This window comes from Lotus japonicus, chromosome 1 (genome assembly GCF_012489685.1).
Source record: "Lotus japonicus ecotype B-129 chromosome 1, LjGifu_v1.2".
In the NCBI taxonomy this organism is placed as follows: Eukaryota; Viridiplantae; Streptophyta; class Magnoliopsida; order Fabales; family Fabaceae; genus Lotus; species Lotus japonicus.
The window spans coordinates 68472988-68491983 of NC_080041.1; the positions used below are offsets into that span (position 1 = coordinate 68472988).

Consider the following 18996-nt stretch of genomic DNA (forward strand, 5'->3'; position numbering starts at 1 on the left):
TGCCCACTGTCGGCTCGAGATCTTTATTAAATGTTTCCTCTGCATTATTTTTCTTGGTAGTCAGTGTTTCCTTCTTATCTGCGCTCGGCGTGCGGCGACGATCCTCCCGTCGGTGATCATCCTGCTGGCGAGAGTTCCTATACCTATTTCCCTGCTGTCGTTCGCCGTTCCAACGCTCATTGCGGTCATTTAGCTGCGCTCGCCCTGCTCTGATGAGCCTCTCGATCTCATTCTTTAAAGTGAATTAATCCCCTGTATCATGTCCCGCTGACTGGTGGTACTCACACCACTTAGTCTTATCTGATTTTGGTCGCGGTGGGTCCGCTTCCCTTTCGCCCTCTTCAACGGCATGGGTCGCCTTGACCTCACGGAGCAGCTCTGTTAGATGAGCGCTTAGACTCTTTCCCGACTCTCCACGCCGGCGAGAGTCAGCCTGGTGCCAGGGCCGACGACACTCGAAATTGTCCTTCCTTGGATACAAGGGATCTTTCGTTGTCTTTTCCGCTGTCCGGACTTTCCTGTCTTGCCTTTTACTCCCTTCAGCCTTGTCTTTGCTCGCTTTATCCTCTGGCGTTGCGTCCCATTGATCACCATCCTTTTCCACCTTCGCTCTTCTTCGCTTGAAAGCGTCGTCCTCTTCATCAAGGATGTACGTTTTCGCCCGCGCGCGCACCTCCGCCATCGACTTGGCCGGCTTACGAATCAGTTTGCTATTTAGCTTTCCAGGTTGTAGACCGTTCTTGAAGGCCCGGGCACAGGCATTCGGCTCCGACTCCTCAATCTTTACCGACGCAGCACTGAATCGTTTTACGTATTGTTTCAGAGTCTCTCCTTCAGACTGACGCACGTTGTACAAGTCCTCGATCGTCACTTGCTTAGTCTTGCTTGCTGAGAACTGGACGAGGAATTTGGACGAAAAATCTCGGAAGTTGGTGATGGATCCTCGCGGAAGAGTTGTGAACCACGCCATTGCTGTACCTTTAAAAGTTGCTGGAAACATTCTGCACCTGACTGCGTCTGAAGCGGCGCTAATCACCATCTTTGTATTGAAATACAGTAGGTGTTCCTTAGGATCTGCTTTTCCGCTGTATGTTTCGAGGACTATATTCTTCATATTATCTGGATGACCACTTCCCTTATCGCTGCTGAAAATGGCTCGAATTCAGCCACAGCCTCTGCCTCGCGCTCTCCTTCGTCCTGCTGCTCGTGACGATAGTACTCTAACTGCTCCTGAAGATAGTCGTTCCGTTGCCTTATATCGTCGATGCTGCTGATCAAGCGTGTCCAATCTTGGCTGGAGATCGGAGCTTGAGGTGCTTGCGTCTCTCCTCCTGAAACCACAGGTGACTGCTCTGGTGACCTTCTTTGTTCTGGTGATGTCGGTGGAGAAGGCAGCGGAGGTGTTGGAGACAGAGGAGGCGGGGGCGGAGCTGGAGGAGTTACTGGAGTTGCTTCCTCGCGGTGAATCTTCTGGTGGTGCGGTCGGCCCCGAACGCGACGCGGCGGCGAAGTGCGTCGTCGCACAGGATCTCCTTCCCGTCGTCTGCGACGTGTTTCCATTGACACCGAAGAATTTTCACCAAAAACTCAAGAAATGACGAAATGTCTCACAGAAAACCAAAGAATTTCTCCTTCAAATCACGATCCACGTAGTCCGGGAATCAAAATCTACCGGTCCCCACAGACGACGCCAATGTTCTAGCCAAGAACATAGAATCAAGGCATAGTGCCAAGAGTGTGTGGAATGTGATCGGAGATTTTTAGAGAGATGAGCTCATAACTGCATAGAGAGAGAAAATATAACTGAATTTCAATATTGTTATTGCCAAATGAGCCAAGAGTCCCTTACAATTGGTAACCGTCCCCTATTTATAGATTTGAGGTTGGGCCTTCGTGCCTTTAATCTGTCTAAATGGGCCGGCGCCCAAGGTCCAGGCATGTTCCGCGCCTAAGGCTGAGTCCCCTGGGCGAGGGACCCTGGGGTCTCGCCCAGTCCACATACAAACATCAAGACGAGCTAGCAACTGCTGCTTGCTTATTGGTTTCTGATCATAGGAGGGAATCTCAACGACCATTCCTAAAGCAGATCCATGGGGCCTGATTGTTGCCTTGTAAATTGGATATGCACCCACAGTGTTAATGGCAACAATTGCATGGCCACTTTCATGATAAGCAGTAACATGAAAATTACAAAACCATATTACTGCTGTGATCTGAGAGATGCGGTCTCAAAATTCTTAAGTTTACATATTTTCAGTTTAATGATTAGACTTGTAAACAATCTTACTCCATGGATAACTTGAATCTTAAAAAAAATCATGTTCAAATATTTTCAGAAGACAATAAGGTTAAGATCTGTAGTAACATACAGCTATAAATCAGTCATATAGACCACAATCTACAAGGTGAAGGGGCTAAACCAGTTTTCCTAGCATATACACACACCTTTTTTGACTCTTTTGATATGAACATTGTTTTCCGCTCTGTACCCATAATTATTCTATCTTTTGCAAACTCCAATTGCGCAGCTGCTGATTTCTCAGTTCCTTCAATAGCAGCTTGGATGGCAGCAATGTTTACCAGGTTTGCGAGTTCTAGTTTAAATGAACAATTAAAGAAAACTTCATTCAGAAGAAATTTGAAGGGTATAAATACTTGGATTAACAGAAAGGAAGGAGGTTCAATGCACATATTAAACAACACTCACCTGCCCCATTTAATCTTGGAGTTCCACAAGCTATTGATGTAATATCTACATCATCAGCCAAAGGTTTATCTTGCAAATAAAGCTCCAATATTTCTTGTCGGCCACGTAAATCTGGATGTCGTACAACAATCTGCAATTGGGTTGGTTGGTTAGTCTTCTTATATTCCATAGCAAAATTACTTTGAAACTCACATTTGTTTCGTATAACTTAACATGTAGGTCCAAATAGAGAGATCATCATAAGAACATTGAAACATTGAACAAGTTCATGTTTGGACAACAGAATATTACCTGATAGAAAATGATAGATTGAATTTTATTACTAAATCATTAGTTCCAATTTCTGCCCCAATGTAGACTAGTATAAAGAACAGGGTAACTATACAGAAGGAATATGATTTCCCAAGATATTCAAGAGACATACACTATTCTCCATCAATACAAGTCAATATCCCTCTATAATCTCTCGTAACTATATGTCATTTATAGCAACCTTTCCTTTCTCACTCCCTAACCAACTTCTTAACTAACTACTATATGGGGGTTAACTATCAGTACTCCCCTGTCCTCAATTTGAATAGCTTGTGAAGTTAGGAAAAATAAAAAGAAAATAAAAATGAAGCCCTCCCTACGGATTTCACAGCATAATGACCGAGTTATCAGTGAGGTGTAAGAATGTCCTCTAGGGTCCTCTTGACCATCTTCTATGCCCACCTCAATCCTTATTCCTTACACTCTCCCAAGGAAGCTGTGGAATTGTAATTGCAAGCCAACACATGTGGTCATGTATAAGGACAACAACACTGAAATCTTTTTAACATCATAGCCACAATCATAGAACCACCTAAGGCTCCAATAGTTTTTTCAGAGGGCTTCCTTAAATGGATTGACAGTGGGAACTTGTTTCACTTCTTTGTTATTCTAGGAGGATTTGTTACCCTCTTTTCTCTTAATATCTCGTTTATTGGGGGAAAAGGAAGAGGAGGACTTACATGTTGATCAAATCTACCAGGCCTTGTTAAAGCACGATCAAGACAACGAGGCAAGTTTGTTGCAGCCAATACTATGATTCCCAACAAGATAGGGATGTTAAGTATATTGGAAAACAGAAAGAAACTGATTATAGAACATAAATGTTAAAACACACATACTTCATTCTGCTCAAACCCATCCATTTCAACAAGTAGTTGATGCAATGCCTGGTTTGATGAACCAACACCATCTATTTCATCAATAAAAATGATACAAGGAGCCTACAAAAGGATTGGTGAGAAAGATTTTTACATTATTTGGGGGACGAATCTGAAATAAATAAGTACACAAGTTGAGTCCATCAACAAAAGGTAACAAACCTTCTTTCTCGCTGCTTCAAACAAGGTTCTTATACGTTGAGCTCCAACTCCAGAATACTTGAAGATTAAAAGTGACAAGAAACTGAGCGTCCCTAACAGCTAAAGAAGTACCATAGCATCCCTTAATCTAATAACCAATGGATATATACAGTGTACGTACACAAAATGTACCATCTATCAACTGTGCAACTTACAACAGCTAGAAGGAATTGCTTTTCTGCTAAGAGATCACGTGGAAAACTTAAAAAACTTGACTTACCATGGGAGAAGGTAACTCCTAATAGAAACATATCATCTTAGACAAAGTTGGTACCCCCCAAAAAAAGTGTTAGAATCATTTTCAATGGTAAATGTTTATTGTAGTCTCTCCTTAGAGTTCGAACCCTGGACCCTTCACCATTCATTCCCTCCCAACCCTTATGTCCCCTAGCTCTTACCACTTGATAATAAGAAGTGATAACTCATCATTTTGTTTCTTATACTTTGCATGTTCCAAATGATTTGGATTTATTTCCCTTCGATAGAGGTGTTGTTCCACCTTAATCATCAGAGAAAGTGAGCAGTGGCGGAGGATCTAAGGGATAGGAGATGGCTTTGGCCCTCCTAAAGTTTTTTTAAAAAACTACTAGTACTTTATGACTAGCCAATTTGTGATGTTCTAATCATAGCCTGTTTTGCTTCTTCAAGCTTGCACAGTTGCACTTCATGACCAGCCAGAGAGGTGACAATGGCATTGCAAGCACATGCAGATCGATATCATAGACAGATAAAGGACTCATTTATGCTTAGCATATATCTTCATTTTTCCTAATCCGTTTCTATTTTCCTGGAGCTGTGTCTTTATATATTTGTTCGTCTTATCTAATTAAATATGAAATAATCTAAGATATGAAATTTTTCATATTCTAACACTTTCTTTTAAGAGTAAGCTAACTTAGCTTTAAGCTTGATAAAAAATACCCTTTAGGAAAAAGGAAAAGCTAATGAGTGCTATTATCATTGCAACCGTTGTTTAGAGAAAAGAGAAAATAAGAGAGAGAAGTAAGTAGGCGAGCTCATCCGCGTTGAAACCCTATGAGGTGCGATCTCCGCTTGATGATTCATTGCAGAAAAAAAAGAGGCATACGTGCTGCTGCTGAGAAAGAAGAGGAGATAACCTTATTGTTGCTGGAGTTGTGGGAAGTCTCTAACAGTGAAATTAAAAAGTGAATATTGAGATAATATGCTCTATCCATAAAGCCTCTGAAATGAGTTGAAGAATTTAATCCAAGAGTAAGAGTTATGAAGAAACCCTTTATGGCTTTACGCCTAAAAAAATTGGGGTAGAATTTAGAAAATATAAGATTAAATTACATGTTAGACTATTATTATTATACTATCATTATTATCTTTAACATTTTCCCACAAAAATGGGTGTCAAATTTCATACAATTCAGTGGGATGTTCTTAAATTTTTTCACTCTGGCCTCCTCAATAATTTTGGTCAAGCTCCACCACTGAAAGTGAGGGTTCTTGATCGAGATACTAAACTATATTCATATCATTAATGTTCTTACATCTTCATGAACAAACACCCAGTCACTAAGTCAAGCTGCTCAAATAAAATAAGGATGCAATCATGCAAGTGACAAGCAATACACAATGAATGCTACACACAGTAAATTTAAGCTATTGAAAATGCAGAAAGAAAAAGACGACTCACATATCTCCAAATTCAGATCCTGCCCGGTAGAAAAACGGAACACCAGCTTCCCCAGCAAAAGCCTACAAGGTCCCAGTTAAAGCAAACATTATCAAAGTCAAATATATTATACGCATTTCAATGTATTAAATTTTAAGTCTTATGTGAGCAGAAACAAACTTACTTTGGCTAACAGAGTTTTTCCAGTTCCAGATCTTCTTGTCAGGAGAATCCCCTAAAAAAAAGAAATTACTTAGGCACAGTTGATGGCGAAAAGGGAAAAAAATCCAATACTCATGTAGACGGTAAGATTATCAGCACAACATGCAATGAAATAAATAGAATCCATAATGCTGTGGTGACCAAAAGATAGCACACATATTTGTGTAAGAAAAACAGCTCATAAGCAAGGATGGAAACCTAGATCCTCCTACAAAGAAATGAGAAGCCGATACATTTACAGAAATAATATAAGCAAAAGCTATCATGAAGAAAAAATAAATTATTCAGATTCACACCTTTGGGAACTTTACTCCAAGACGAGTAAATTTTGCTGGATTTCTTAGGTACTCAACAATTTCCTCAAGTTCTTGCTTTGCATCATCACAGCCTTTAACATCCTTAAATGTTTTGACATTCTGCAGAGGGAGGGAAAGAGATTATATAAGGCCAAGCATCATAATTTCTGATTTGTTGTTTATTATGTATGTTCTACAACAAGACCTCCCATACATAAAGAGAAAATGCTAAATCTCTTTTTGTAATATATAAAAAGGAAATGAAGAAAAAGAAACATCACACTAACTCCTCATAAAGCTAATTACTATGGTGTCTACCAACAGTGGCATGCCAAGATCACTATGGGAGACTCCCGAAATTACAAGAACAAATTCCAAATGACCCAATTCATAGAATAAGAATATAAGATATACTTCAGAAGTAGTTCAATGATCAATCGAATAGCATGCTATGAATATCAGATAATTGATAAAGGGGTTATGCATGTATTGTATTATTCATTAACCAAGCGAAGTCTTCTAATCCACAATTCCAAGTGACATCCCAAAATTTGAAGCTGGTGTAGTGGCATGCCTAAGAACAAATCTTCTTTAACTTTCAAGAAATGCAGATTTAACTACTGTGGCATGTTATACTACGAATAATATTGTATTAGTTGGAAGACAACCTAGAATGATAGCCTTTTCTAGCATACGAAGTGCTCAAGCCAACGCCTGAAGTTCCAACCACACCCAGGCTCATACCATATCAATACCGTAGTAAAGTAATTAAAATAGATGAGAAATATCTTGTCCAAAATTTGATTTGTTTGATACTTTTGTATCAACCTAAAGAAGGAAATAGCTTCCTGAGATCCCTAACTCCAACAAACAAACGAATAAAAAAGAATCTTGACTAAAAATGATAATCACTAAAACCATAAAGCAAAAGAAGAACTTTTTATGCAATAATTGTTACCATAATAGGCTCAGATATTCCAGGGCTAAGAATAGACTCATCTGTGTTACATGATGCACACTGCTTCAACTCTTGCAACTGCAAAAGTATTTTAAGTATCAGTTGCACATTGTGAAATAAAAAACATCAAATAAAGGACAGTTCATGGTGACAAAAGGAAAAGTTGCAAGACATTGAATTTGTCTGAAAAATTGAAAATCAAATAACTTAGATACAGAAATGCATATGAAAGCAATACTGCTTTGAAATTGGTATGTGAGTGTATAAAGTGAAGTGTCCAACAAACCAATCACACCAATATCAGATTACAATACTCTAGGTCATTAATAAAATAATTTTTCTTACACATCATTGAAACAAAGATGCCTAGTGTAGTCTTGAGCTAATGAAAAATGATCAATCAAGAACTGGGTCATACACACCAAACAAAAATAACTCAAAAAATAAATTGCATCAGACAAGGTAACTCTACCAGAGTATGAAGGGTACAAGGTTTCCCAGTTTCCTCATTTGGAAGATATTCAGCAATAGCATTAGTCGTCACAAGAGCTAGAAGATATTCTACAACACCTCTACAATCAACAGCAGTCTCTCTTTCTTTAAAGTGCTTGATGACAAACTCAGCACTGAAAAAATTAAAAGAAAAAAAATTGACAAAGAAACTTTGACACAAAACTTGCACTAGCAATAAAAAAAACACTTTGGCATGTTGCCGGATAACAATATCCAAACACACGATAACTATTTAAATTTATCTAGAATAAAAGCCAAACTGAATTATTACTTGTTCATCAAGTATTAGTTGGGATTGTCCCGAATGATAACTCAAGTAGTAAGAGTTGGGTGACATATGGGTTGGGGAGAGGCAGGTCCATGGATCCCTACTATCCCTGGTGCCCGATCGCCGTAGTTTAGATAAACTAATCGGCGAAGGGTGTAATTTATCTATCCGATTAGTTTAGATTAGGTTTTGTTCAAATCTTGTACTATCTTACTGAATTTGAATTTCTGATTTCACAATGAATGTGAGTCAAAGTGAAACCTGTGAAGATTGGGTTGAACAGGTAGAGCAGTAGTTTGTATAGCTGAATCATTGGGATTTTCTTTTGCATCATCAATTAAACTCCACAAATACCAATTCACGAAATCGTTGAAAGCAATTTTGAAACGCTCTCTAGTGTTCGCCCAAAAATTCCATAAGCGCTTCGAGAGAGAAAGCGATTGAAAGCGATGTTGTTGGTTGGGACTTTTTCTTCTTCTTCTTTTGATCCGTTTTTGGTTGGGATTTTGAAAGTGGGAGGTGAATGGAATGAATATTATACGTACAAGGAGTTAAGATTTAAGCAGTGTAGCCATCTATGAAGCTGTGTCCTCCTTCTCACTGTGTGTAAAGGAGAAAATCTCAGTTCATAGGCATAGATAAAGATGAAGATGAAGATAAAGCAACAGTTTAACTAAGATTGAAATTGGTACCTGATAATGATTTTAAAAGTTCAGATAGTTGTCAAGATTTTCTCTTTTTGATTATCTATTATCTAATAAAACTGTTAATGAAAGTAAATTGTTTTTCAATTTATTTCAAAACGTCTATGAGCTTATCTATTGATTTTTTTTTTTGGATAAGCAAAATTGTATTAGATATTAGAGTACAAGGGGTACTCAAATCCGAATACAAACAATTGAGAAAACAAAAAAAATGCCAAAATAAGGAACTAAACAGATCACTGCTAACACACACCAACATGAAGCTTTTACAAGCCCAGCTTTTACAAACCCAACTATAACAAGTCCAAACTTAGCTAACTAGTAACATGCGTGAATCAACCAGGAAATGCTTCAGTCACACACAATCCAATAGGCAGCTCACAATTGAGATGAACACGAGCATAGCAGCAACAAGCACAGTAAAAACGCCACTTTTTCTTAGACACAACCCCCTTATCAACATTAATAATCACCTCGCCCCCTTGCACTGCTAGCAATTTTGGATACACATCATGGGATTTGTAAACCATTCATATAATGAATTTCCAAAACCTCCCAGGCCTACGTTACACCACTGCCAGGACTTCAGCTTTACCATATCCAATATGTTAGATAAATCAACCTCCACTGATCTAAAAGTAATTTCATTACGATGGAGCCACACCGACCAAAGCACCGCCAGCCAAATTGAACTCAGACACTGATTCTGAACCGTATTTCTGCCAAACTGAAATTGCCAAAAGTGTGCCTTAGGATCCAATGGCAGCACAGTAGTGTAGCCTAACCACTTGAAGCAAGCACACCATATATCATAAACCAGTGGGCAGGAGAATAACAAATGGGAGCATGTTTCCACTGCCTGCAAACATAACTTGCATGTAGCTGCTTCCGGAGAATGAATAACCTTCCGCTTGAGCAAGTTCTCCAAGGTCGGTGCACGGTTCAGAAGGCATCTCCAAGCAAAGGCCTTTACATTGGAAGGTCCTACAAACCGCCACAAGGTTTTAAAGATAGGATCAGGTGGCTGAGCCAAGGGTACCTGCAAAAAAACAAAAGCTGAGTTAACAGAATAGGTACCATCCACACTTGGATGCCACTACCATTTGTCCGGAACACCAACCAAGATCGGAACACCATTGATCTGCTGGATTAAATTTTGCAGCCATCCCAGCTCCCTACCAACCAGCGGCCTACGCCACTTAAGGTCCCAGTTCCAACCTCCTTGTCTCCAAGCCCCACACTCACTAACATTGACCCATTTCAACCGCGACATATTATACAGCCGATAGAATTTTTCCCTCAGAACACCCACCCCGGACCAATTCTCCAACCAAAACTTTGTATGATTTCCCGAACGCACTTCTTTCCGCACACCCTCCACAAACCACCCATTTTCCCCTCCACATGCGTCCTGCACACCCTTCCACGAAGCAGAAACATGCACACTGCCCCCCCTCACCATACTTAGCCAGAATAACACGACACCATAGCGAATTGGGCTCAGTTCTCAGTCGCCACAACCACTTACCTAGTAGTGCCTTATTAAAGATTGTCAAGTCTTTCACGCCCAACCCTCCCTCATCCTTTGGTTTACAAATCTCATAGCACTTTACCCAAGATATTTTCCTCACATCTTCACCCCCGCCCCAAAGAAAGCTCCTCATCAGGCCAGTACAAGTCTTCACCACACAAGCTGGCATCTTGAAGAAAGATAAGAAAATAGGGGTAGCGATGACAAAACACTCTTGATGAGGCATAACCGCCCCCCAAAAGAAATCATCTTCTGTTTCCAAGGAGCCAATCTAGACCTTATTCTATTCACCACTGGATCCCACGTACTCCTGCACTTCGGACATCCACCCACTGGGATACCCAAATAGATAAAAGGGATACTCATTACCTTGCATCTAAGAAATGAAGCAAACTTCCATGAGACCCCAGGTTCCACAGCAACAACAGCAAGTTTGCTTTTCTGGAAATTAACCTTCAACCCTGAACAAAGCTCAAATGAGCGTAAAATACACTTCAGTACCACCAAATTCTGCACAGTAGCCTCCCCTATGAACAACATATCATCTGCAAATTGTAGCAAAGAAATCTCTACCCCCTCATGCTTTCCCAACATATATCCCTTAAACTTGCCTAACTTCAAGGCATTAAGGAAAAGTCCATTTAAGCCTTTAGCAACAATAAGGTACAAAAACGGAGCAAGTGGGTCGCCTTGTCTAAGGCCTTTCTCCATACGAAATTCTGCGCTTGGGCTACCGTTCACCAAAACAGATACAGAGGCAGATTTCAGACAGCTCAGAATCCAATTAATCCACTTCTTACTGAATTGCATACGACACATCATATACTCCAGAAAGTCCCACTGAACTGAATCATATGCCTTTTCATAATCAACTTTGAACACGATCATTGGCCGCTTCTTGGATTTAGCTTCATGAATCACCTCATTAGACACCAGTACACTATCCAGCATATTCCGACCCTCAATAAACGCAAACTGCCTCTCATCAATAATACTACCCAAAACAGATTTCAATCTAGTTGCAAGCAGTTTAGAGACAACTTTATACATACAACCAATAAGAGATATGGGCATAAACTCTGTCGGACATTGGGGAGAAATCACCTTAGGGACCAGCACAATAAATGAAGCGTTGCTCCCTTTAGGCCAAGCACCACGTTGCCAAAATTCATAGACCATCTTACAAAAGTCGCCCTCCACCACGTCCCAAAACTTCTGAATAAACTTGAAATTAAATCCATCAGGGCCTGGACTTTTATCACCACCACAACCCCACACAGCGGACTTAATCTCCTCCTTATCAAAAGGTGCAATCAGATCTGCATTATCCTGATCAGAGACGGTTCTGAATTGTACCCCCTCCAACTGTGGTCTCCTTTTGACCTCAGATTTAAATTTTGATACAAAGAAATTATGAACAACCGCTTTCACCCTACTCGGTTCCTCTTCCCATATCCCATCAATCATCAAGCCTACAATTGAGTTCGATTTCCTTTTCCAATTAATTGTGGAATGAAAATACCTCGTATTCTGGTCACCCTCCGCAAGCCACTTAGAGCGTGACTTTTGACAAAGTAATGATTCATGGGACTTAAGAACTGACCATAATTCACCAAGCAGCCTCTGTCTATCCCCTTCCTCCTCTTGAGACAATCCCACCTCCTTCTCCTTTGCATCCAGTAGATTTATTTGGTTTACAGCCTCTTCCCTCCTTGTCTTCAAGTTAACAAAAACATCTTTATTCCACCCATTCAGCTCCCCCCTAAGCCTCTTCAACTTCTCCTTAAGAACATAGGCAGCCCACCCACGGATCCTATTTTCGCCCCACGATTTCTCAACAACAGCAGGGAGTCGCACATCAGGAAGCCAATAGTTCAGAACCCTAAAGGGCTTGGGTCCCCAATCCTGAAATAGTTGTCGTAATAAAATTGGACAGTGGTCGGAGACATGTCTATTAAGTTCCAGTTGGTTACAATTTGGCCAAGATAAGCACCATTCATTAGAAACCAAGAACTTATCAATCCTGCTCCGGGCTGAATTATTAGGTCGACGCCAAGTGAATCTCCTACCTGCAAGAGGTAAATCCAGCAACTCCAAGTCTGCAATAAATGAGTTAAACTTTTGCATCTCTCTTCTCTGAACACTGGTTACCCCCGCCACCCCTCTTCTTTCATCTTCCGATCGATCTGCGTTAAAATCACCAGCCAAACACCAAGAGTCTATCTGACAACTCCCCACTCCAAGCTCGGATGGCATCCCAAAGAACTCTCTTACCAGCCAAATCACAAGGCGAGTAGACGCTCACAATAACACACTTTCCTGACGAGTTCCCCCATTTACCAACAAGACCTAGAAAACCCACTCCCACCACACACTCCTCTAACGCAAAAATACTCGGATTCCATATGCACAGTAATCCTGCCCTTCTATTTACAGCTGGTACAACCCTCCAATCGAACTCAGAATCACCCCATAGTTGTGTGCAAATCCTTCTATCAACATTCTGTAATTTTGTTTCTTGTAAGCAAACTAATTCAGCATTGTTCGGACATATAACCTCCCTAATTGCACGTCTCTTCGCCCTATCCCCCACCCCTCTAGCATTGAAGGGGATTATCTTCATTGATTAACAGAACTCTCCACCCCAAGGTTATGCTACCGCACTACCCCCTTTCCTCTTCCATCCCTTTCTTCCAGTTCCTTTAACTGTCTAACAAGTTCCTTTATCTATTGATTGAAATTGGAAAAGCCATCAGATAAAGATATAGGTCTGTTTGGTGGTTAGGATAAGAGTAGAATATAATAAATGATGGGATAAATACAAGATATGATAGAAGCATGGAAAATTCTTATCCTGTGATGTGTTTGAGGGGGACAAGATATTAATAGTATATGATACAAATAATGAAATATTTATTAGATTTTCCTTTGAAATGAAAAATAATAGGCTTAATTCCAGTTTGGGTCCCTGATGTTTCACAAATGTGCGATCTGCACCCCCTGTGTTTAAAATGTGCGGTCAACATCCCTCATGATTTCAGAACGATCTATTGAGGCCCTTCCGTTAAGTTCCGTCAGTTGACTAAACGGAACTTGCTGACAATGCATTAATTCTGAAAAAAGCAAATTAGTGACGGAAATAATCCGTCACAAACACATGCATCTTCCAACTAGATTCAAAAATACAACCTCCTTCAACATAATACATAAACACAAGCGTGGAATCAAAAATAAAATCCCACTAACCCCAACCCCACCGCAACCCTCATCCCCACCTCTCTCTTTCTCAGATCTGGCTGCAACAAACTCAAAAACCCAGAAACCCTCACCCCACCATAGTAGGAGGCTCAGGATCTTAAAGTTTCCCTTCTGCAATTATGCATGTTCCTTTGTCAAATGGAAGATTACAGTATCATCAATAATTAAATTGTTTAATGAGCTGACAATCAACAAATCTTAAGTTCAGTTACATCCGGAACAGATTATCAAGAAAAAAATTAACAACCAATTATAAAAGTCAACAAACATGCCGTAAAATCAGTCCTTCAACAATTAAAAATGGCTTTAACAACTCAGATCCATTCAGAGAAAAGTCAACAAGTTGAAGTATGAATTTTCAATTAGTGTTTTAACTATATCAACAATAAGAATCTAGATATTACTACGCTCTAACAAATAGATGGATTTGAAATCCCAGAACACAAGTGACAAACTTTGGATCACATGATTTCCCACTTGGCCAAATCAAACACCTGACATAGGATAATCTAGTACCTTGGAATCATATAATTGTATCACTATTGACGGAGCTTCACTCCAGAGTATTACAATTCACAAAAAGCACAAATTTTTAAGACTATTTTGTATGAATTCATTGATTGACGCGGATGGGTAAGATCAAAGTAAATCAACAACACCAGTTCATACAAATCAAAAAGGGGAGATTTTGCATCTGAAAAGCAACTAGAGAGACCTGGGAAGAAAAGGGGTCATTGGAGGCGAGTTCATTGCGAACGAGTTCGCCGGAGTGACGATGTGGCGGCGTCGGCGGCGGTCGCCGGAGTGACAGCGGCCGATCATCAAATTGGTTGAGGGGTTTTGAAGCTAGCTTCAAGGGGAGTCTAACCATGGGGTTGATTTTTCCATAGGAGGTCGGACGACGTCGAAATCGGGACGAGAAGGTAGCGGCGGCAAGGGTTTCATCTACTCTGTTTTGTGTCGATTTTCTTCGAATCGGGAGGTGGTGTTGGAGCGCCGGTGTTTGTTGGGGCAGGGGGAGGAGCACGCGACTGACAGGCGGTGGTCGCGGCTCCGGTGGTGGTCGTTGGACCATTTGCAGTGGCAGAGCTTCATGGTTGTGGCCAACGGTGGTTGTTGCGTGCGTGGAGATGATGGTTCAACCAAGGAAGGAAGGATAAGTAGTATGATGAGGGTGATGAATAGAGGAGAAGGGTGCTGCCATGGTGTGTTGGGTGGCAGAGGAAAGGGTAAAAAAAAAAATGAAGAAGATGATGTTGTGAGGGAGAGGAGAAAAACACGTGAGGTGTTGTTGGCTGAAGGGTTTTGTGACGAATTATTTCCGTCACCAATTAGTAGTCTATATTTTATGAATTAAATAAGTGACACGTCAGCATTTCCGTTTGGTCAACAGACGGAACCTAGCGGAAGTTAACGGAAGGACATCGTTTTCACGTTTTAGATAGATGAGGGACCTTGACCGCACGTTTTAAACATAAGGGGTGCGAACCGCACATTTATGAAACATCAGGGACCTAAACTGGAATTAAGCCAAAATAATAATAAATTTGAAATATTGGAAAAGTATTAAAAATATCAGAAAAAATTGGCATATCAGTTATAGTACCAAATAGCTTAAAAAATGCACAAAAAATTGTACTAAATAGCATGAAATTGTATCGCATAAATGACAAATATCCAAATACCATGAAAAACAAATACGACAATGGAATCAAGTTAATCAACTCGATTAGGGGCAGAACCAGAATTCCAAGGAGTGAGAGGTTGAGATCGAAAAAGATTATGAGCATGTTTGTTACATGATAGGAAAATACTAAACATCCGAAATTATAATAGATAAAAGCAAAAGTTAAGGAAACTTGCTTCTACGTATCCAAAATTATAATGGACCAAAACCAAATTAATATTTTTCTACTTAATACATTTTTCGGGAAAAAAATATTTATGACATTTTAACCCACATTTTTGTTTTTGTCCCCAAAAAAAAACCCCACATTTTTTATTTTGAAAACACATTTTTGTTAAATGAAAAACACTCAAACGAAATAACACACATTAGTACATTACAAATGCACGATAACACTTATAATTGATGCAACAAAAATACTGGTAATCAAACAAACACGATGTTTGTCAAAAATGAAAAGTATTCCCGTAAGTCCAAATTTTTTACTGTTTAAGATGATGCATATAGTTTAATTGATGTTACAAATTGACTGAAACATCCTTCTATAAAGTTAAAATATATTAAAAAAAGAAAATAATTGTTATTGGTTAAGTATTTGGTGAGCATTATAATAGATGAAAATAAAAGGTGGTAAGTGAAAAATATATATTAAATAAGTGTATAAATGAAAGAAAGCAATACATATAATACATGTAGTAATTATATGTATATTTACATATAACATTCACTACATTTCAAATTGTTTGGGTAGCCCAGTGGCCACGTATGTTTTTTTGATACCATAAAGTCTTGTGTTCAATGGAACTAATATTATACATGTTTGTCCGTGTGATGCACGGATAATTTTTTACGAATTCCACTGCTAATAACAATTATTGAGTATTTGGTATATATGAAAAATACAATGATGTATTTACTAAGACATACAATTTTAATTAGTCAAACACTTATATGCCGTTATTATCTTATGTTTTATATATCTTTCTTATATATATGAATTAGGTGAGTTTCAAATGTTAATTGTGTTTGACCCCTGTCGAATTGCACTTTGGCGCAATCTTTACTGTAAAAGATGAAAAGTTGGCTGAAATGTAATAACATATTAGACTGTGAGGGATATATTTGGAATTAAAAGAAAATATTTATACACATATCCAAGAATAATGATTTATTCATATCTTACTTAATTTTCTATCTCATTTCCACACATTTCTATATTTTCTCTTCCTATATATTTAAGGTGAATAAGGATAAGAAGTGTCAACAAAATATTTCTCAATGTTATAAAATGAGGGTGATTTAGGGACATAATTATGGATTTATTCGTGTAAACTAATCCTGTCAACCTTTCTCAATGTTAGAAAATTAATTCAATATGATTTACAATGTGAAAATTAATTAAAACTTGTGGCCATGGTTCACACAGTTGGTTCGGTGTAGTGTCTCTACCATTGATTGCAAGTCAAAACACAACTTATGATCCAAAATAGAAAGGGACAAACATCGATAAGTTAAGTTTATATGATAATCGTAGTGAATCTCTTCCTTTTAGGAAAAAACTAAATGGCAATGGAAATGATGTATGTTCAATACCTTTAACATTGAGAATCTCATGTAATTTGTAATTTAAATTGAAGTTCGAATTCTGGATAATTAAGAAAAATGAAAAAAAAAATTATTTATGCCTACTCATATACACAATAAATTATTGGCATATAAGTTGTAGATGAATGACGAGCAAGTAGAGAGTACTTTTCAATCCTAACACAGTTAATAAAATAAATTAAGAAATGAATTACACACTTTTTGAATATAATTTAAATTTAAGTATTATAAATTTTAATGGGTAAATAAATTTGGGGTCCTCTATTGTAAATTATTATATAAATAGGTTAAATGAACATGAAATATTTTTTATTTTTGTAGGAAATTAGGGGTGTTAGAGGTGTTGGTTTAAATTGACATCAACCCCTTTTGCCTTAGAATGAGTACTGTATAAGCTTGTATAAGCTGGTGCTAGATGATAAAAGGGTGATCTAAATTACCACTAATAAATATTGTTGAGCATATCAATGAGTCCTCACTATTAAATAACACTAGAAAATAATTCAACATATATCATTATCTAATTGGAAAAGTAAATATTGATAAAAAAAAACATCACACAAAAAATACAGCATAGTATTTCACATAATGGCTAATGGAACGCACCAACAAACAGATAATTGTTCAAAACATGAAAAGGAAGTATTGCAGCACAATCGTTCAAACACTAATTGTTCACGCATCGTTCACATAAACAATATATGTATCAGATTCAGATGACTCCCACAATTCAATCTTGTGAACTTGCCCATAATTGGCATGACGGATGATATCATTCATATAGAAGTCGCACCACCCTGAAGCCAACTCATCAATCCTCCAACCACTGCCAGATGCCCCTGCAGCTGGATAGCGTGGAGGATGTCGTGTAATGTGTCACTGTGCAATGATGTCATTAGGAAGCAAAACGTTTATAACAGGGGGAAGTTTATGAAATTGTTTTGTTGTATCTGACTTGAAATAGTCTACAAAAACAGATATAATATAAATTTGGTATTTAGTATAAGGAAAATTTATAATCACAATCTAATATGAATAAACAAATAAGACAAACCACAATCTAACGATCATATATCTGTGCAGCAATAATATTGGCTTCCTAAATCTTCTCCATTCAGGATGCTTCTTGAGCTTCCTCATTGGCCTCCTCATCACTGGATGTATTAATCACATCATTGTCTTCAGTATCACCAAATGTTATGATTTATCTGAGGAAGCAGATCAAGAGCAAGTTTGTATGTAATCTCCCTGCAAAATGGATCAAAGACGTGGATAACAAATCTAGCATGTCCACTGGACTGGTCTGGGCGAGATCCTAGGGTCCATCGCCCAGGCGCACCAGCCTGGGGCGACGTGCGAGCCAGGAAGTTGGGCCTTTTTCTGGGAGGCCTAACTGGCCCATCAGGAGAAGTTAAGGGCGCCAAGCCCAACCCTCGAATCTATAAATAGGGAGCGGTTACCAATTGTAAGGGACTCTTAGCTCATTTCAGAAATACAAACTTGAAATTCAGTTACTTTCTCTCTCGAAGCGGTTAGGCTCTTACTCTCTCTAGATTCTCACATCACGATCCTCTCACTATGGGTACCGTACCTCATCTCTATGTTCTTGGATAGAACATTTGGCCCTGTCTGTGGAGATCGGTAGATTTCGATTCCCGAACACGTGGATTGTGATTTGGTTGAGAGCAGTTCGATTTTCCGTGCAATTCTCTTCAGTTTTCTGGAATTTTGGTTTAATTCTTCGTTCGCTTGTGAAGTCTGATGGAGACACGTCATCGGAGACGCGACGAAGAGCAAGAGCAGCGGCGCGGTTCTCCACCACATCGCTTGAGAGGCAGGCCACGACGGGAACAGGTCCGCCGCGACTAGTCCGAGCAACTAACTCCTCATCCACCTACACCGCCTCCACCTCCTCCTTCTCCAACACCTCCTTTGCCTTCTCCGCCGTCCTCACCGGAGTAACAGAGGACACCAACACACTCGCTAGGAGCCTCACGGGGAGAAACACCGCCGCTACAAGCTCCGATCACCGGTCGAGATTTGCAACGTCTGATCCGAAGTGTCGATGACATTCGGCAGCGGAACGATTACTTACAGGAGCAGTTGGAGTATTATCGAGTCGAGCAACAAGATGAAGGAGAGCGGGAAGCTGAAGCCGTGGCGGAGTTCGAGCTGTTCTCGGCGGCGGTAAGGGAGGTGGCTATTCTGGATAAC

The 18996-nt window shown here is 39.3% G+C and overlaps 2 protein-coding genes across 2 annotated transcripts; both read right to left on the reverse strand.

The window, feature by feature from the left end:
- Positions 1–244: 244 nt before the first annotated feature.
- LOC130743768 (uncharacterized) lies at positions 245–970 on the reverse strand. Its single transcript, XM_057595999.1, has one exon. It carries the CDS (start codon positions 968–970, stop codon positions 245–247), a length of 726 nt encoding a protein of 241 aa, XP_057451982.1.
- Positions 971–1110: 140 nt separating this feature from the next.
- LOC130743776 (pectinesterase inhibitor 10-like) lies at positions 1111–1560 on the reverse strand. Its single transcript, XM_057596006.1, has one exon. The coding sequence runs from the start codon at positions 1558–1560 to the stop codon at positions 1111–1113; it is 450 nt and encodes a 149-aa protein (XP_057451989.1).
- Positions 1561–18996: the final 17436 nt, after the last annotated feature.